The following is a 21,657-nucleotide window of genomic DNA, read 5'->3' as shown; positions in this document are numbered from 1 at the left end:
TATTTATGCCTTAGGCATAAAGCCAGCTGGGTAACCTTGGGCTGGTCACTTTCCTTCAACCCCAGGAAGAAGGCAATGGCAATGGCAAACCCCTTCTGAAAAACTTTACCAGGAAAACTGCAGGGATTTTTCTAAGCAGTCTTTGAAAATCAGACACAAGTGAACATAAAGGAAATTATTTTAAATTATTATCCATTTGGGAGTTCCTGAATTTTTACAAGATACCAAAATCAATGAATTTATATAGCTAGTATATTGTTTGAACTGTGCAGAGCTGTATATAAAATCAGATATATTTTATTCATACCATCAACTGCTATTCATATTTTATTTGAAGACATAACACATAAAAACACAATTTGCATAGCATGCTGGTTAGTCCCAAATTCCCAAATATATTACATAAAATACAAAATAATGCAACATCATTATCATAACTTTTAAAAAATATTGGAAGATGGTATTTCATCTACAATTCATATAGCTGAAAATGATAAAAGCATTAAAAATAGTAACGTGAAACTATGCCTTAAAAAAAGGATGCTTTCTAAAAATTATGGAAAACCTTTCTTTTATGTGCATTGTTCTAGGCTGATGGTTGTGCATTCTAATTTGAGAGCCATAGTAAAACAGTAACATAATATTAGTATACTATAATGTAGTACTCAACTTGGGTAGAATTATCACTTAGACGAATCATAGAGCTGAATTATTTTGGCTCAGTCACTTGGGGAAAATCTTATGTTATACTATTAATATTATGGCTTTTCTTGTGTTTATTAAGCTTCAAAGGATGCTCAAAATAAAAGTATAGAATCTAGTTTGCTTAAAAAATAATTTTGAGTTATTTCACGATTTTACTCTTGCAAGGGTTTACCTTCACATTAAGTCAGTGCTTAATAAACTAAGCATCAAAATCTAGCTGCCCTGCTTCTAAACATTAACACAACTTTAAAAATCAATCAATATTGATGTATAATGTTTGGTGATATAATCAGCCAGATGTAGAGATTCCACTTACTGAATCCTTCCCAAGGATCTTCAATAGGCAGATATTGTTGTTTAATGGTGTTAAACACAGACTGGGCCTCCTCCGAATCCCATCCGCCAGTCAATGTCGACTGGCGATTACATGGAGGAGAGCCTTTTCTGTTGCAGCTCCGACCCTGTGGAACAACCTCCCCGTCGAGATACGCACCCTCACCACCGTCCAGGCCTTCCGCACAGCCCTCAAGACCTGGCTATCCCAACAGGCCTGGGGATAAGCTTCTAATTTGCCCCACCCGAGTGTTGAGTGTTGAATGCAAGTTGTGTTTTTATTATTTTACTTTGTTCACATACTGTTTATTTTTGAATTGCACCCCCTCCCTAATGATTGTAAGCCGCCCTGAGTCCCCTCAGGGAAAAGGGCGGCCTATAAATCCTAATAAATACAAATACAAAATACAAATACATATTGTCACAGGATGTAAGCTGCCTTTTACAATTAACCGATAGGATTAGTGGTGCTGCAGATATTTTTGGATGTTTCATGTGCTGTCTTTGCTTTTTTTTGCCACAGTCATTCTATTCCTTGTATCAGTGTTTGTATTTTGTGATTTTCTCCATTTCTTTTGCTTCTATTCTGTTGTCTTCAGCAACTACAACATCCACTATACAGACTTTTTTGTATTTCTTATTGGCAATTACTATTATTTTTGTCATGATTGGTATATGGTATAAACAGAATGTAGGTCTGTATCTCCACTCCGTAAGAATTATATTATGGCATACATAGTATGTGAAAACTGAAGTATCTGTACCTTTGATATTAATACTGAAACACAAGGATATTTGTGGCCACTTTTACTGTTAAGTTTCTTACGATATTTCTTATGTCAAAGCTTGCAGAGTCTATTTAATTCTCAAGAGATCAGAGACAAAGCTAAGAAACCAAAATATATAATCTCACATCCTCAGCAGAAAGTACAAATCCACTGAAGGTTTGGTAAAGAAACAGCAAATAAAATCTCTACATCTTAATTGAAAAATGAACAGCTTTCACAAAAAGCCACCAGGTTTTGTCCTGCATCTATATGGACAATAAATAGAAGCTGGAGTTTTAGAAAAATAAATATTTATTTTATAATAAATATTATATTTATTAAATCTAAGTATGTTTATCAAATATAAATATATTTATTATAGTTATATATTATAATAAATGAAATAATATTTTTAGGGATTGGGAATGAGGAGAGAATAAATGCATGTATTAGGAAGCAGATTCTAAGTAAATGTATTGGAGTATGTATTTCAGAAAAATCTTAAGTAGAACTGAACATGACCAATAAGAGGAGAAATTGCTTTAAAACACTATTTATCTTTTAGTCATTTGCTTTTTTAAATTACCATGGTTTATTCAACTGTATTGTTGAGAAATATTTCATAATACAAATGGTAATGTTTGTGTGCCTTTGCTTTTTTAATTAAATTAAAATATTAAAAAATATTTATAAATAATGTATAACTCCTCACAGTTTGAAATATATAATTTAAGCAATTTATCAAAAAAAAAAAAAAGACTGCATTCTTCCCTCACCTATACAAGAATTTTCTTATAACAATCTGCTTTGCGAAATGTTCTTATCCTTGTCTATAAATTTCTTTGTTGTTTATATTCAACTATCTTCTCATGGAGAAAATCTATGTGTTTGCCGACAGTTGATACCAACTTGATAGCACATAATCATTGTCATCATCAAACTATCTTCAAACGCCCTGTGATAAATGATTTTCTATTGCATATACTGAAAATGAAAATCTGGCATTTTTTCCTTGCTTTTAGTCAGTTGTATAATCTAAAACTGGAATGAAAAACATCTGAAACATATCTAGTTAGCAAAACTGGAAAGAAATGTAGATGTTTAACTTGTAATGGTTAGTTTGTTTTAAATAAAGTATAACATTTTATACTGCAAGACCATTATCAGATAAAATTAATGCTCTTGAATTAGTATATTATTTCATTTATTTCATTTGTATGTTGCCCATGCCCAAAGATTTTAACTATCTAGCAATTTATATAATTTCACTGACTAAAAACACCCTCAAAAATATATAAAATTATGTATAATATCAACATAATTAACAAGAAAATTATCAAAAAGATAAACAGAACTATACTCATGCCAATTTTACATAATATCACTGACTAAACACACACTCAAAATATATAAAATTATGTATAATATCAACATAATTAACAAGAAAATTATCAAAAAGATAAACAGAACTATACCCATGCCAATTTTAAACCTGCATTATATCATGCCCCCTTTCTGTAATACACCTAGATCTTAACCATTCACCAGAAATCCAGGAGGGAAAGAACAGACTATCTTCTAAAGCATTTTAGTGTGGTGATCAAAAATGTTTTAAAGGATTCTGTCCAATGGCAGGATTATTTTTGACCCCAAACTAGGTCAAATGGTTACTGCCTGAGGAGCAGGTGAAGTCAGTGGCCAAGAAGGCCTTAAACTAGCTGTTGCCAATGCACCAATTGCTGTTATTGAGAATAAGAGGCACCAAAGATTACTCAAGCCATATCTCACCTGGATGATGTAATCTTTTCTACTAAATAGATCTGTCCTTGAAGATCATCTGGAAATTTCCACTGGTGCAAAATGCAATTGAAAATATGAAAACTGAGCAGTCTTATTTCTGCCACATACTGCTTTTGTCATAGGAGTTGTATTGGTTATCAGTATGTTATGGCTGGTTATCTATCAGTTATTTGAAAGTCTACCAAGGTACAATATGAGGGGTTTGCAAATTTCTTGCACTTTTGTGATGTTCCAGAAACAATTCTACCAAGTAGAGATCAAGAATCCAGTCTTACAAAAAGGCTAGAATTATACTTTATTGAGAATAGCAGGGGTGTCAAACTCAATTTCATTAAGGGCTGTATCAGGACTGGAGTTGACTTGAGGTGGGAGAATGGTCAACTGTGACCAACTATGTGGGCATGGCCAGCTTGATGCCACTCTCTGGGCATGGCTGACTGGGAGGGCATGGCCAACTGGATGGATGTGCATGGCCAACTGGGAGGGCATGGCCAACTGGGTGGGTGTAGTCAGCTTGATGCCATTTGCAAAACTGCTGGCATGTTTCCTCTTCACACTGGGTAGACCAGGCCGAAGGTATGTGGGCTGGCCCCATATATTTACCAGGATGGTCCCGCAGGTCAGGTCCAACTACATTGCGAGCCGGATGTTTGACATCCCTGGTCTATAGTAACAAAATATTGCAGAATTGATTGTGCTTTTTCTCCTGTCCCTCTTAACACCAATGAAGTAGACAAGAGGCAGTTTGAATCTCTCCATAATTCCTTTCTTCCCAAAATTTAAGAAATGCTTCTGTCCTTTTATTTATTTAAAGGTTTGTGAATATTAGCTTCCTGGTCATTTCTATAATTCTCTACATCCCGGAGTTTTTACAACTCTGTCTTTTCTAAAAAGCTTTATGATTGCTTGCTTGTCTCATACACCACCTAGAGACTTTGAGATTGGTGGGAGAGGGGTATTCTATACGTTTTATAAATAAAATCATAATGACTTGTAACAAAAGCAATAGCACTTAGACTTATATACTGCTTCAAAGCCCTCTCTCAGAAGTTTACAGAGTCATCATTTTGCCCCCAAGAATCTGAGACATTCAGAATCTAACTGACGGAACTACAGGTAGGCAGCAATCAGCAGAAGTAGACTGCAGTACTTCATTCTAACCAATGTGCCACCATATAATTGTATTTATTTATCAATCATTTCTAAGCAGCCAGATAAATCTTCATTTCTACAAAGTAGAAGTAGAAGTCTTTCCTCAGATCATCTTGCAGGATAGGAATTTATAAATGCAGAATTTGTAACAATTGATAGAATAAATATCTGAAACAAAGCTGTCCATCAAAAGTATCAAGAAATTCCCCCCGTGTCTCTGAGAACCCTGACAATTTTTATGGCCAACCTCTTTAACAGACCTTTTTAACAAAATACCTCATGAAAGTCTAGTTTTTATTTGTAACCCCCTTGATAAAGATTTGTTCAAAACACACAGCACTGGATTTACAGAAACTGAAGTTCCTATTGGCACGTGAGATATTCTTTCCTTTCCACTCCCTCTTTCTTTTATTTGTGGTCTTTTTTTTCCTTCGCGAGCAAGGAAAACCGCAACATGTGTTTGCTTCAATTTCTAGAACAGAAATAGATCTGACAAGTAATCACTTAATAAGCATTAACATATATATTAATCTGGAGGAAAAAAATCATATCAGAACTTCACTAAACTAAATAGTTAATGTTGACATTCCATGTTCCATGTTCCATGTTAAATTAAAACTACAGATGTAGATGGGGAAATCCCAAGAGGAAACTGCTGTTACATGAAAGGTGCAGCTTGTGATTTCTTAGCCTGTGCTAATCAGGCTTTATTGATATAGAACTGCTTAGTCTTTCATCAATCTGATAAAACCAATGAGTTGCATTGTCTATGTGGGAAAGGTCACATAAAAATGAGATAGGCTATATAAACTGTATGAATAAATTAATCAGCGACCTGAAAGATTTAAAGAGGACAGCTTTAAATTCAGGGCACTCTCCTACTCCAAAACTGGATTATACATAAAAGAAAAAAGATATAATCCCCCACAAAATAGATTACAGACATTTGGGCGCAGCAAGCATCTTTACTCTGTAGTAAGAACCACTGGATTAAGTGGGTTTTTTTTTTTACTTGTTGAATAAATACGCATAGGTTTTTGCCCTGCTGGGGATGGATCAATTTAGCAATTTAGTAAGCTGCAGTGGAAACAGTGGAAGAAGGGCATGAAGCGATTTTTCTTTTATCTTTGTAAAAAAGAAACAAGTCGATAGAGGCTGTTGTGATGGGCTGCAAAAACAAGGAAACCTATGCATGCTTACTCTGTAGCACATCCAATTAAGTTCAGCGGCTCATGCCTCTGGAAAATATGCTTAGACTTCTACTTCAGTTCAGTTGTATACTAGCCTTATTGTGGGCTTATTTTCTTCCATTCATAGACGATGAACATCTGCAATGGAGAGTTTCTCCATTTATGGAAAATTTCACATAAAGTGAAAATCCTTATTTTTCTGTATTATGTGTTGGTAATCTACAATTAGATTCACAGTCTAAGACTGGAGGAAAGTTAATAATTCAAGTCTTAACTAAGAACTTAAAAATTATTAGGCAGCATCAAAAAATATAGGCAGTTCCAAAAAGGGTGCTTTTTAAAATAAACTAATTAGGGTGTTCAGGTCTGATAATTTCAGTATTTCTGGATATAAAGGAAGTCATTTAGGTATCTCTCCAAAGACTCTAATCACAATATATAACAATGGATTTCTTTTTCATAAGCATTTAACTTTGATCTGCAATTCCCAGTATTTTATAAATTTTTTTCAGTTGTTTTTCTTCAATCCTAACTTTACCCAGAAAAGCAACATCAATGAACCAGATTTTCTTCTTTTTAATAACTGGCTTGTTCTATCATTATCAGGTATGTTTTAAACAAAATGTCTTTCTGCTTGGATCTTAAAGTCCTTAACCCATCTTAACCCGTTCATTTTGAAATTGAAATTGAAATTTAATGAATTTATATGCCGCCCAATCCCGAAGGACTCCAAAACCTTCTCAGCTTGAAAAGGAAAGCCGTGGTGGCACAGTGCTTAGAAGGCAGTACTGCAGGCTACCTCATTGCTCACTCCAGAAGTTCAATTCTGAACAGCTCAAAATTGACTCAGCTTTCCATCCTTCCAAGGTCGATAAAATGAGGAGCCAGATTGTTGGGGACACTATGCTAACTCTGTAACCCACTTAGAGAAGGCTGTAAAGCACCATGAAGCGGCATCTTTGGAAGAGCTTTATAGCTCCTGCTGCCTTAAGAAAGTTGAAAACATTCCTAAAGCAATAGCAATAGCAATAGCAGTAGACTTATATACCGCTTCATAGGCCTTTCAGGCCTCTCTAAGCGGTTTACAGAGAGTCAGCATATTGCCCCCAACAATCTGGGTCCTCATTTTACCCACCTCAGAAGGATGGAAGGCTGAGTCAACCCTGAGCCGGTGAGATTTGAACCGCTGACCTGCTGATCTAGCAGTAGCCTGCAGTGCTGCATTTAACCACTGCGCCACCTTGGCTCTTCAAGATCCATCTCATCCTGGGCATTCTTTTTTTTGAACTATTACCACCTGGCAGACAGTACAGGCTAATAAAAACAAAGTCAAATAGGCTGAAAAACAGCTTCTATCGCAGAACAATAACTATTTTGAATTCTACTGTATAGTGCAATATTAATGGCAATATTATGGTTTTTCAATTCAATTGTATAGAATGTGAAGGGTGTGCTTATGTTTTATTTTTATATATGGCATTTAATTTCGTTGTACCAGGTGCAATGACAATAAAGTAAACTAAATTAATCTAAACTAAATATAAGTCTAAGTGTTATTGCTATTGATGGTCCCAAAGTTTTATTCTAATGAATAATTTTGGCAACACGGTCATGAAGCTCCTTGTAGCCATCTGTCAAATTTTGCTCCAGACAATCAAATGGTGAGTTGTTGCATTCTTTTTTGTTACAAAGGTAATATTTGCTGTTGTTTGTTACATGTTAAATTTTCACCTTCATGAAATTAGTTTGCAAAGCTTGTTCCTAAGCCGCTAAAATAAAGCCTTCAGTTTCTTTCTTTAAATTTCCTGATCTTAAACAAACTTCATGTGGGGTTTTTATCAGCTTTTTCTTCTATATCCTTCAAGTATTGATACTATCCTTTGCAGGGACGTGCAGTCACTAGAGGCAGGGGAGGCGTGGCCTCACCAGTCATGAGAAAAAGGAAAGAATTTTAAAGATTTTTTAAAAAAATAATTTAAAAAGCCAAGGTAGTTGCTTCCAGACTCCAAGTCACAGTGACTTTGAGTCTGCTTAGTGTTAACTGTAGGGGAAGGCTAGAGAACTATGGGCCTCCTTTGCATAAGGAATTTTTCGCTTTTTAAGAGTTAAGCAAGGGTTAAAAAGCGAAAAAGTTCATATGCAAAGGAGGCACGTGATTCTCCCGCCTCCTGATCTGGGAGCAGCGAATCATGCCTTGCAGTTGAGCGACTGCACAATCTAGCAGCAGGAGCCTTGCTTGTAAAATGCGCCTGTGTTGGAAAAGTTCATGCTCCGAGCAAGTTCAACTCTCCACTTTGCATGGCGGGAGCCGCCAAGAGCAGAACCATCTATAGTCAGAAGACTTAGAGGTCTCTTATTTCAAAAACTCTCCCTTAAGAATGATAAAGTCTGCATTAAGACATTATTGTTATTATCATCCCCGACATGGGAAATTAAAGCAATCTGCATATGGAAGCCACTTGGGAATTTATGGCCAACAAACATGGTAAGCGAATATGGGGCTACTGAGAAGTAAAGCCCACAGACTTAATTGCTGGGCTGGCTGCAGACTGGAGCAGCGGCGGCGGCGTAAATGTCAGCCTCGGGTCTGCAGCAAAGGCGCTTGGCGGCTCCCACAATGCAAAGTGCCCTGCCGCCGCCGAAGCCGACATTCACGCCGCCGCCGCCCGCCCGCTGCCCTGGCCTGCAGCCAGCCCAGCACCGTGCTGGGCTGGCTGCAGGCTGGGGCAGTGGGTGGGCGGCGGCAGCGGCAGCAGCAGGGCACTTTGTGTCACGGGAACTTCATTGGCCGCCGCTGCCGCTTCCTCTGCTGCCACCGCTTTCCCCTCTGCCCTGGCCGCGGCTTATGCCATGTTCGGAGTGCTGCCCTTGAGCAAGACGCAGAGCCCGGAGTCCCTGCTGGACATCGTGGTGCGGTGTGTGGCAGAGAAGTGGCCCTTCCAGTGGGTGGAGGACTGGTTCGAGCTCATCCCAGAGCCTGTGCAGCGCCGCATCGTCTACTGGTCCTTCTCCCCGCACTGGACCTCTCCCTCCCGGTAGCTTCTCCTCCTTTAAATCTCTTTTTGCCCGCTGTCAAGCCACTTTTTTCTTTTTGCCTCACCAGCCATAAGCTTCACCACATGTCACTGATCCTTTGTTCACAACAATGTGAAGTCACAGGCTTCTAGATCAGCATCTTTACAATTACACCAAATTGCTCTGTACAGAGAATCTCCATGGATAGAGAAGGTCTACTGCAAACATTCACCTACCAAAATCAAAGAAGTCAGATCTATCATGCTTATCCCTCTCCTCCTTGAAATAATAGAGCAGAATTCCACCAGTTTTTCCATTTCAAGCTCATTTTTCCTATGTTACTATATTTTGAATTAATTTTGCAACTCCAAAATGTATACGCAAAATCCATATGATATCATTAAAAACTATTAGATAAGAATTTGTGTAAACATAATGGAACCTAGAGAAACAGAGTAAAGACATCAAACAAAGAAAATGCATCAGGCAATTTATTTAATAGCTGGTTTCCTTAGTGGCAGTAAATCACAATATGCCAAGCCAAAATAATGGAATCATTTTTTAAAGTACTATACTATAACAACACCAGGGTAAAGATCAAAAATTATTTCCATCAAGGAGTCTCTCCATGACAAAGCATTCATGAAGATTTTTTTTTTTAAAGCAGAGACATTCTCATAACCTAGAAACATACATTTCAGCCACACCAAAAGCTGAAACAGCTTGAACCTTACAGCAAATATCTGATTAAAAACTACTATAAAAAGTCATTCTCTCTTATAGCTAAGAGCGTACTCAAAGGTGTTAGAGAGCTGGTTCAATCCACTTTGCACTGCATTGAAACATTGCTCCAAGTTAAACAGTCACGATCAATACGGCTAAAATAGGGGCAGAGAACTCATATTTTCTTCTCTTGTTTCAACTCATCTTCTAGGTCATTTGAAAAGGAACCTCTTTGCTGAGACCTCTATTGCTGCACTTGTGCATTTTTGCCCAAGCTACTTTATCTGTCTACTACAAAATACTCTCAGTGGAATCAGTGGCAAGGATAAGGCCACACTCTTGATAATAATAGGAATAAGTAATAATCATGACAACAGAAATGGCAATACTGACAATGCAAAAGAAATAGCATATCAAATATCCCAAATAAATTTCCCTTCCCAGATTTAAAATAAAAATGGGATTCGCCTACTTATCTGTTTCTCTTGAATATTCAATGAAACTGGTTGTTGCCTAATTTACATCATACTCCATATAAACATATTGAATATTTATATTGCTATTTAAAAAAAATAGTAGTCTTGTCCCTAAGTGCTACAGGTCATCCTCACTTAGTGACTGCCTCAAACAGTGATCATTCAGTTACAATGATGATGAAAAAGTAATTTTGCAATCAATGCCCGCATTTACAACTCTCACAGCATCTCGTTCTCAGTCATATACAGTTAGTGAGTATGTGTTGTCCTGCGTAAAATTGTAAGCACAATCACAGTCCTGTTATTTTTCTTCACTTAGCAACCACTTCATTTAACTAGTGCGTTGCTGGTCTCAATTGCAGTTGCAAAACAAGTACAGTTGCCGGAACTTATTGTTATGTGTGATTTTGCCTTAGCAATTAAGAGAAAAATGATCAGTGCTTAATAACAGATCAGAAGCATCAATTAAAGGGCCTATATATTCTCTTCTAAAAATGCTGTTTATATTACAACATAAATGAGCCACTGGACTGTCAGCTCTTTGAGGAAGTCCAGACAGGAAATTAACTCCCTCCCCCCACACACAAAAAAAAGCCCATGAGTTTTTTACCTTTTTAACCTATAGTAACTTTACCTTTATTGTTGGGTCAATAACAAAGCCTTACAAGTCTGAGAGCATTTCTTCCCTCCTCTGACTTTACTGTCTGGGAGAGTACCTCTTGAGATCCTTTCTCCATCCCCATTCCTTCTGTGGTCCGTCTCTTAACTGATCATTGCCTGGCTAAGGCTCTTCTACTTGTCTCCCAAGGTTATTCTTACAAACTAACTTGATCTAAAGCCATTTTTGGTGTTCCTAACCTTTTTCCTAAAAAGATTGACCAAAACTTCTAAATTTGTAATGGGTTTTTAACTAATAACAAACACAGGAATTTTCCAAATGTTACTATTATAAGCAAATATGCATTACTATAAAGACAAATGTTATTACTATAAGACAAATTGCAGGCAAATAGTCAATAGAAATTGACTACTGCTTGCGATTCTTCTTTCTTACCTGCTGAGCTAAGCAGCACACTGAAGTCTGTCCCACGCTGAGATTCACCACTGTCATTTTGTGTTTCTTTCTCACTTTCTTCATAACGGTGCCAGTTGGAGACTAGCTTTCTTCTTGAATAACTTCCCCGGTCTTCTTTGCCCATTTCTGGTAAGTCAGGTTCAGCAGTAGCCTATAGCGTATATCAGAAAAATGATTAAATAACTGTGATTAGCTTTTGCTTTTATTTCTTGGAACAAGTTTCCAAGAAAAAGTAAACAGCAGTCTTGTCAATTTTTCAACAATATTTTATATAGTAATATCTTGATTATAAACTCTGCTGCATCAGACTATCAATATTTTGGCTAGGACACAATGCATGATGGCAGAAACTTTCTAATTTCTGTTTTTATTTTGTTTTGTTTTTATTTTTACTTCAGAATTGGATGGTAACTATTAGTTTTAATAATGTTTTTAAAATTAATTATTTTAAATTTTAACATATTAATATTCCTATTTCAGAAAAAATATTCTGAAAATAGAATTCATCTTATCTCCCTAAGATTTAATATTTACATTATCAGAGTTCTATTCAACTACAAAGGATTACAATCATAGCAAACAGGAATAGTTAATCTGTGTTAAACGAATTAGACCTACAAGGCTTCACAGTAAACAAAACTGTTAAACGTGAGAGATCATTAAAAAGAAGCAGAGCTCCTCATTAAGAAATACTTTTTTTAACATTCAGCATAGTAAGTTACAACAGTGTTCCTCAGCTAAGCTGTATGAAGATGTGTGGGCCTCAACTCGCAGAATATTCCAGCCAACATGTAGAATTTTAGGTGTTGAAATCCATATAATTTAAGGTATATTTAAAACTTTTAGTCATCAACAATCAGATTTTAAAAATGCAGTTATTTCAACGATAACAGGAAAATGTGGCACACATTTGTTTAAAAATATCATTATATGTGACAGACATAACATCCTCCATGCAGCACTTGTGGGTAATCTCATTTAATCTTTTTTAGACATACTGTACTCATCATACTGCTCACCTTCTGGATAAGCAACATAATGCAAAGTATAGAACAGGGATAAGAAATTGTGGGCAAAATATATTAAAGACATGAAATAAGAAAAGAACAAAGGAAACACCATGTTTTAATTTATACTAGCATCATTATACTTCTACTTTTAACGGTCTTCTACTTTTATAGAGATTGGGGGTATCTATGAGGCAGTTTGATGAAGAAGTGATTTAACTACAGTAAAGGGTAGATATCAATGTCCTCTATCGCCAGTTATTTCTCATATTCACAGAAGGAAAGACTAGATGTAGCATGTGCACTAAGGCCAAAATTATTTGGGGCAAGCCCAAAGCCATCATGTACAAACTGCTCCAGCCCTCTCTCCCTAGGGCAAGGTTTGAAGTTCCCCAAGGCTGTCCATCCTGGAAGCTCTGACAATATCCAAGTGCTTCTAGAGATTTCTAGACAATCAGTATTCCAGTAGTAATTCTAGCTTATGCCCATTTCCCATTCCATTTACTTGCACAGGTTTGTCTGATCAAAAGTCTCCTATACCATCATAACAACCACTCCTCCCTAACTTTCAATTTGGGAAGTCTGGAAAGGCAAATTTTGACAGGGCTATATTTTTGTTGTTAAACAACCAGGTCTCAGTAATATGTGCCAGTTTAATGCATTTGCCCATTGTAAGGTATAGAGGGCTGTAGACTTATCCTTTACCAAGTGAGTTCCCTGAGCCTACATATGTAGGGCATTTTTTTTTAATATTAAGGGTATTACATTGGAAAGGGACGAGTATAAATTATTTCTGCCTGCTGCTGATATTTTGGCAAATTTTGATCAATATTCTACTTTGCCTAATTTTATAAGGCTGTGTAGTATTTTGGAGATTATTCTGGTTATAGGATAAAATGGAATAAATCTAGTTTGCTTCCCCTGAATCCTAATATATCAGTTCAATATATCAAATCCTATCTCTATGTAAAGAGATAGGATTTGATATTTCTATTGATTATATTAAATATTTCAAGCACTATACACCTAAATATGTTTCCAAATTTGTAGAAATAAATATATTGAAACTTACATTGACTCCTAATATTACAGTTTTTTAAAAGTCCATTTTAGTTCTTCCACTTCAGTGGTAGTCAACCTGGTCCCTACCACCCACTAGTGGGCGTTCCAGCTTTCATGGTGGGCAGTAGGGGTTTGCTGTAACTCTGCTTTATAAATTTTATAAAGTAAAGTTACTTCCTTACTTTATATATCACCATTACTGTGGAACTGGTAGGCGGTTAGAAAATTTTACTACTAACAGAGATACAAAAGTGGGCGGTAGGCATAAAAAGGTTGACTACCCTTGTTCCACTTACTGTAGAATAATATGAAACTATCACCATCCTCTCAATTCCTACTTTCCTACATACATATTAACAACCTAAATAGCCTAAATGTATTTTCTGACATACTGTATATCTATGCTCCTTTATCCATAATTAAAACCAACACCTTTATCACTTGGCTTATAACCATAAATTCCACTCCACAAGGTGAGAAGTTCATTCAGATGTATTATATCCTTACTTTTTCTCTTAATATCACAAATACAGAAGCACTTATTTTTGTTTCTTTCACATAATTCATTAATTCAAACTTGTTATCATCTCCTCTTTTATATGCCTTGGTCATAATCAGTTATTACCCTGTCACCTATAATGACTTTGGTTAATCAAGGCTTACATATAACTTTTTTTTTTTTTTAGAATGGCACAGAAGTAGCATACTGGGTTCATGAAGCATTTCCTGCTAATATTAAGAATGTTTTTGCCTAGCATGATACAACCACAACCTAAGACCTGTTTTATCTCAAACACAGTCAAGTTATTCTATGCAAGCTGGGATAACTAAAAATTATCTTGAAGCCAACAAACCATTGCCAATATGTTTCCAAGTACAACGTGCATGCATTACAATAGCAATAGCAGTTAGATACCACTTCACAGGGCTTTACAGCCCTCTCCAGGGTTTTTTGCAGTGTCAGCATATTGCCCCCAACAATCTGGGTCCTCATTTTACTGACCTCGGAAGGATGGAAGATTGAGTCAATCTTGAGTCAGTGAGACTCAAACTGATGAACTGCTGGCAGCCATCAGTCAGCATTCTAAGCATTGCAACAGCTCTTGATATACAATGATACACATTCAGGATGCTAGAGATCTTCCTGATTGGATGCTAGAGATCTTCCTGATTGGATGTGCACACACATACACACCAGTGGTGGGTTGCAGGCGGTACACCCCGATTCAGGCGTACCGGAGCCTGCCCGGAACACCGGATACCATTCCGGTACGGTGCTCTGGAAGGCCCACCCGCCCACCTGAGCTCCTTACTGGTCTTTTAAGTCTTCTGCACTTTTGCGCACACGCACTGCACATACAGCACCTGCGTGACGCTCCACTGAGCAGCTGGAGCGTCATGGAGGCTTGTGGAGGCACTAAAACACATGTGCACACTGCACGCATCCATGTGGATGCCGCCGGGCTCGTTCCAACCATTCCAGTTGGAACAGGATCTGGAACCCACCACTGATATATGGATAGATAGATAGATAGATAGATAGATAGATAGATAGATAGATAGGTAGGTAGGTAGGTAGGTAGGTAGGTAGGTAGGTAGGTAGGTAGGTAGGTGGGTGGGTAGGTGGATACATACATACATACATACATACATACATACATACATACATACACACACACACACACACACACACACTATAGAGTTTTTGGATGATCAAGAGGTTTTCCAGCTCTATTATTGGACCAAGTAACTACTGTTCTGACCTAGGCTTCCCAAAAGCACAGAGCCAACTCCTCGTCCGGACAAAACCCCTTTTATTTAGTTTAAAGTGAATTCCTCTCCAGCAAAGTCCCGGCCACCAGTCTTTCAAGAGATTGCACCACTATAGACCTTTATCAAGCTTGGAGAGCTGCCCGGCCGATATCTTCCAAATGCCACTCTGTAGCAGACAATACTTGGCAAGAAGTCAAGAACAGATCTTAATGAATTGAACTAATTGTCTCCTGAAAATTCCACTCCCCTTTTGCTCCTCTTTATTCCCTATGGGAGGGCCCATTCACTGTCCACTTGTGGCTTTATTCCTGAGTCAAACCTTGTTCCTTAGCTGTTCCCTTCTCCTGGCAGCTCTGTGCATGTGCACACTGGGAACAGGCTCCAGTTGTTCTTCTGCCCCACTGATGTCCAACTCCAAAGGCAGCTGATAACTGTCAGATGGCCCTGGACCCATCTCTGCCTTCGATGCAGAGCACTCATCAGAGCCTTCCCCAGACTCCAGGACTGACCCATATTCCTCCCCAACCTTCTCACTGTCTGAATCTGCCACGAGCTCCAATGGCCACTGGTGGGCCACAACAACTGCAAAGTACACCAACTTTATCCTGTAATAAGTCATTTAATTATAAATATTTATTCATACTTTACTGAACATACTTTATTTGACATAAGTATAAAATTATTTCAAAACTAATGAGGAAAAGAAGGCAACATTAAACACTGGCAGAACTGAGCTGTTTAGATGAGACATAAAAATGAAAAATACTACATATGCAACTATCACAGTCTTGTGAAATTTGCCACTTAGGTGGTTACAATATGGAACAATAGTCATGTGCTCCAGGTAAGCAGGGAGAAAGCAAATTACAAGGCTGGTTGGCTGAGGAGAGACAAGTTATATACAAGGCTGTCTGGGGAATACTTGCTCTAGATTGAAAAACATTTAATTACAAATACATGCACAGGAAGAGTGATGGGAAAATAAGGTCAAAGAAATTATTGTCGATTACTGGAATAAGGATACATCTTTTTTATACAAACGCTGCCACAGTGACTCAGTTATTTGCTCTCATGCCTCTTTATATTCTCTGAACAATCCTCTACGTACGGTAATAGCTGAAGGAAAAGTTTTGCCCCCGAAAGTTAAGGAGGGTCAGATCTGGTTCGAATTTGGATAGAAGACCACGAAGAACTGCCAAGGCTATAGAGCAAACTGACGAGAAACTATCCCAGAAGATGATAAGGGCAGACTGTGGACAAGAAATTTCACAGGTGAGTCCATTCAGACATCAGTAGTTGATGACTTGTGACTTATGGCTGAGGGAGAGTGAATTAAGTTAGCAAAGCAAACAGTATAAAATAGGCATTTGAAGGCTGAATTCTTTGTAAGATCTTTGTAAGGATAGATACAAGCAGGTGTGTATAAGGCCAACTTTCATAACATAAGAATCTTGGCTAAGAATTAAGTCCATTCAGCTTTCAAGGTAAACTGAGTAGTTCATGTGAACTCTCTATTTGTTTGATTTTTTTTTCTTCACAGTACCTAAGGTCTCCTGAGGTTATGCTGCCAATTTTAAACTCATGAAATTTATAAAATATAAACCTTTCCTTCCCTAGAAGAAAAATGAGTTAAAAATCCTCTTCTTTCACCTGACATTATTGTTCTTGAAAAATCAAGAAAAAGGTACATTTTTTTCATTTGTCATCCCTGCATTAAAGGATCAATATTCAGACAATGTTGTCACTGCTCAGATTCCCACTGGAAACTTTTATACCCTAAATCAAATTAGCATCTATTCTATAAATCAATATTTCTTAATTTTAGCAACTTTTAAGAGGTGTGGACTGCAACTCCCAGAATTCCCCAGGCAGCATTCTGGTTGAGGAATTCTGTGAGTTTCCAACTCTGAAGAATGCCAGGGTTGAGAAACACTGCTATAAAACAGCATGACTGGTTTTTAGTAATAAATAGCTTGTAACTAATTTTTGGCATTTTTTATGCATTTTATTATCATGTACCTCTTTCCAGATAAGCCGTTTCATAGAATTAAATAAACATGTAGAGGGTAGCAAGATTAATGATAACAATTGGGGGGGAGGGGGGAATCCAAGGAGTATGTTTCAATCATTATTTAAATTATTTATTGAAATTTCAAAATCCATTGTAACAAGCCATGCAGTGTGTCCTTAAATCACATTAGAGAAGATTGCCACTACCAGCACCTTGTGTTTTGTGTCCAATGCTGCAATCTTTTGAATGAACATTCCAGGTTGTCCTAGCAACCAAATGGTTCTACCTACAATCCCATCTTCACAAGAAGATTAAATCAAAACAAGGCTTTCTGCATTAAAGAATAGCAGAAACAAGCATTCTCCTGGTCCATTTTTTTTTCATCATTTCTAAATGAAATAAACAATTATAGGCTCATGTAATTGTTAATGTAAATGGTGAAAGTTAATTCCGCCGATGCATTATTAAACTCTTCTGTGACTGACTATACCAAATAACGAGTGCTTATACTATCTTAATATTCATGACGTATTTCAAAAACAGATTGGAAAATATTGTGTTCATACTTCAATAAATTAAAATTTCAACTTTATTTTCAATATATCAGTGCTCAGAATAAAATCTGCTTTCACTAATGTAGAAGTTATCAAAGCACAAAGAACTAAACTATCATGTGTTCCAACTGTTCTTGCTAGTCTGCTGCTTTCATTGTTAAACGTCCTTAAAAAAACATGACAACCTACTGAAGCCACCTACTAATTACAGATTGGGTACTTTATGATTTTTACAAAATATTTATATAAGGTTAACTATAAACATGTAACAAAACACTTTTCCTAGCAGCCCAAGGATTACATCCGAATGAATTCCAAGTATAGCTTTGCATACATCACACAAATATTTAGTTTCTTTTGGATGAGAGAACACTGGAGATTTATGATATCTGTGCAATGTTTGAAGTATTTCTCAGTAAGTAGGATTTATCCAGAACTCATTCAAGTAAGGAAAGAGATCTGCAGCAGGCAGCAAGTATAAAGGACTATGCTCTGTTTTTTCTTACTCTAACTAAACCCCTAAATTCTTGTCAGAATTCAAATTACAAAATTCCTTTCCGTGCAGAGCACTAATTTCATGCTACTTTACAAAGATCACCTAATATATTCCTGTAGATAAACACAATGCACATTCACTAAATGTCATTATCAGTATCTGTCGTGTTCCCAACAACGTGCCAAGTAACACTTCAGAAAAAGATCAATGTGACACAACCAAGTTTATTGTCTAATCGCTATTTTTAAATTTGCTTAGGCTGCCATACTGAGGACTGGTTTTAAAGATAATGTGATCTTTCAAACCAACAGTTCAAGCCTCAGACACTCATTTCTTTACAAGATGAAGCTATTATAGGAAAGAGGTGGGGGTGTGGGAAAAGCAGGATGCTAAAATCTTCCCTACTTTTTTTTGAGGGGGGAGGGTAATTCCTTGGGTTTTCATTCCTGATTTTTGTGGCAATATTTTTTTAGAAGTTGTTTGCCATTGTGTTCTTCCTAAGGTTGAGGTAGAGTGGCTGGCACAAGGTTCTATGACTAAGGCAGAGATTAGAACTCATGATCTATCAGTTTCTAGTGTGGGGTCTTAAACTACCACCTTACACTGGGTCTCCCAAATTCCCTTTCTTATAACTACCATATTTTTCGGAGTATAAGACACACCTTTTTCCCTCAAAAAAGAGGCTGAAAATCTGGATGCATCATACACAGAATACAGCATTTTTTTGCCTCCCGAAACCCCACCTCTTCACCAAAATGTCTGTGCAGAGCCTGTAGAAGGCTTTCAGAGAGCTCCTGGGGGCTGGGGAAGGCAGAAATGAGTGAAAAATGGGCCGTTTTTTACTCAATCTCCCCCCCCCAGCCCCCAGGAGTACTCTATAAGCCTCCTAAAGGCTATGCATGCAATTTTTTTGACAAAAAATGGGCCCGTTTTTGCAAAAAACAGGGTGTTTTTTGCTCATTTGGAAGGGGCAGCCCCCTTCTGCAAGCCCCCTAAAGGCTATTCATGCCTTTTTTTTTTTTTTTAAATGGGTCCATTTTCGTGAAGGGAGGTTTGCAGAGTGCAAAAACTTTCTTTTTAATTTGCCTCTTCAAAACCTTCGTGCGTCTTATACTCCGGTGCGTCTTATACTCTGAAAAAATATGGTAATCGCTAAGAATGCCTTTCCTGTGGCAATCCCAATTCTCATAAACTGCCCCAATCCTTTCTAAGCCTTTTGCTTGTTGCAAAACCAAACTTCCCTTCACTGCTTCAGCAATGAGGAGTGCAGTTAATTTACCATGGGACATAAGTGCAAAGTGTACAAGAAACAGTGGAAGATTTGTTCGATGATGTCAGCCTTCCCAGGTAGACAAGACAGAAAACACAATTGTCTCTTTTTCTCTTTTACAGCCTCAGAAACTAAGGAGGTTCCTTTCTGAGTCTCTTTTTCTGTCCATTATGCAACCGAAGGCTATGCTCTTTCTTACCTGATGATTGCTCCCTAGGTAGTAGCATCTTTCCCCATCTAACCACCCACCCTCAAGGTCATTCCCACATTCTATTACACATATAGTATATTCCCTTTCAGTTTGCTAGTGTGAAGGTTACAGAAGCAGGAGATGCTGTTCTGCAAGTGTATTGTTACATCAACAACTACGCACTGTGACAAGAACAAGATACCCTTTTACAGCTTTCATGTTAGTCATCCCTGGAGTTGGAGGCAAGCTAAGTGTTTTCACCATGAACCTGAATATTTCCACTGCACTGCAGTGCTAAGCAGTATTTCAAATGTTATTCAGCACTTAACCTTCTAAATTATTAATTTAATTTTGCGTCAGGATTCTGCAGCCAATCTGATTAATTAACTATAGGTCAGCTGTTTCAACATCAGCAGTAATCTGATTTTGCATATGGACAAACTTACAAACTTTTAGTTCTCAATATAATTTTACAGTCAAAGATCTGTATTTCTTCATCCTTTTCACACTCCATGGACTGTCAGACAGAAACTTCAAATCTTCCCACCGGCCCTGAAGATATTAAATTCTAACACTATTTATTTTTTCCCTTTGAAATTGCAGTACATTTTGCAAATATGAGAAACAGCTGTTCCTTTCCTACAGCAGTAGGAAGAATTGAAACCCAAACTGTCATATTTGAATCACTAAAGATAAGCATTTTAACATGCTAAAATTAAGCTTAAACAAGACTGTGGGGTTTGCAACACAGCAAAATTACGCAGTGTTTTAGCATGTGATGACACCAAGACATGTTAAGTTTTTTTCAAGCAGAGTTTGCAAGTTATGAGAAAATAGCAACTATAGGTAGTCCTTGACTTACAATCAGTAGTGAGCTGTGGGCTGGTTTGGACCAGTTTGGGTGAACCAGTAGTTCAGAGCAGCGCCTGGGCCTGGCCACCTGCCCCAGTGCTATCTGGTCCTATATAACCGCCGTATTTTTGTTGCCGTGTACATGCGCGGTAGGCACACTTGCAAGCAAAGCAAGAGTGTGCACAAGCGCACGCTCACATTTTCACGCTCTGGGTGAATCAGTTGTTACATTATGTGACTCCCACCTCTGCTTACAACCATTCATTTAGTAATTATTCAAAGTTACAACAGCACTGAAATAAGTATTTTATGACCGTTTTTCACTCTTATGGTCAACTATGATCATATGATCAAAATTTGGGCACTTGGCAACTGTTTCATATAGTTGTAATGTCCTTGAGTCATGTAAATCATCTTTTGCAACCTTCTGACTAGCAAAGTCAATAGGGAAGTCAGATTCACTTAACAACTGGATTACTAATGTAACAACTTCAGTGATTCACTTAATGAGGGTAAGAAAGGACTTGAAATGGGGCAAAATTCACTTAAGAACTGTCTTACTTAGCAACTGAAATTTTGGGTTCATTTGTGGTCATAAGTCAAATGCTACCAGTATGTTTTGTTAAATAGTTAATTAGCAAATTGTCTATAACAATTTGTCATGAGACCCACTGTTAGAAATCTAAGAAATATGGCAGGTCAAAAAAGCATATTTTCCCCTTCCTTTTCCTGTAATCCTTATAGAGAATATATATATGGATGGTTTTCATATATTGGCTTTTGTGTTCATCTTTATAATTATGTCCAGTTTAATGAATCTGCTGTAGAGGGCTGAATAAGGTGTGCCAATTAAGAAACCATAATCAAACTTAAGGTGCTGGTATCAAAATCATTTGGAGAGAAATATGAAGGAAAAACTATTAGACCTTTGTCATAGCATGCATGCAGTTTCAAGGATCAGTAAGTCTACTTACCGAACTTTGGACAGAGGCAGTAAGAATTTGATATTTTGTTATCAGAACAAAAAGGTTATGGAAAAATCACCACCAAGAAAAATATACTGAAAAGTAAACATTATCTTACAATGCCTTAATTACAAAGATCTGGTAATATGAACAACAACAAAAAAAGAGAAAACATTTCTTCAAAATGTAAGTAACCAGAAATTATAAAGAAGAAAAGGGAAAAAAAAGTTAAAAACGACTA

At 37.2% G+C, this 21,657-nt stretch overlaps 1 protein-coding gene across 1 annotated transcript in view; it reads right to left on the bottom strand.

The window, feature by feature from the left end:
* AVEN (apoptosis and caspase activation inhibitor) overlaps positions 1-21,657 on the bottom strand; it is a 134,411-nt gene that overhangs the window by 84,345 nt on the left and 28,409 nt on the right. The window contains exon 2 of the mRNA XM_032229953.1: positions 11,216-11,387. Within this exon, the coding sequence (XP_032085844.1) occupies positions 11,216-11,387 (172 nt within the window). The remainder of the gene's footprint in view (positions 1-11,215; positions 11,388-21,657) is intronic.

The sequence above is a fragment of the Thamnophis elegans genome, chromosome 1 (assembly GCF_009769535.1).
Source record: "Thamnophis elegans isolate rThaEle1 chromosome 1, rThaEle1.pri, whole genome shotgun sequence".
NCBI classification, from domain to species: domain Eukaryota; kingdom Metazoa; phylum Chordata; class Lepidosauria; order Squamata; family Colubridae; genus Thamnophis; species Thamnophis elegans.
This window is presented reverse-complemented; position numbering and strand designations above follow the sequence as displayed.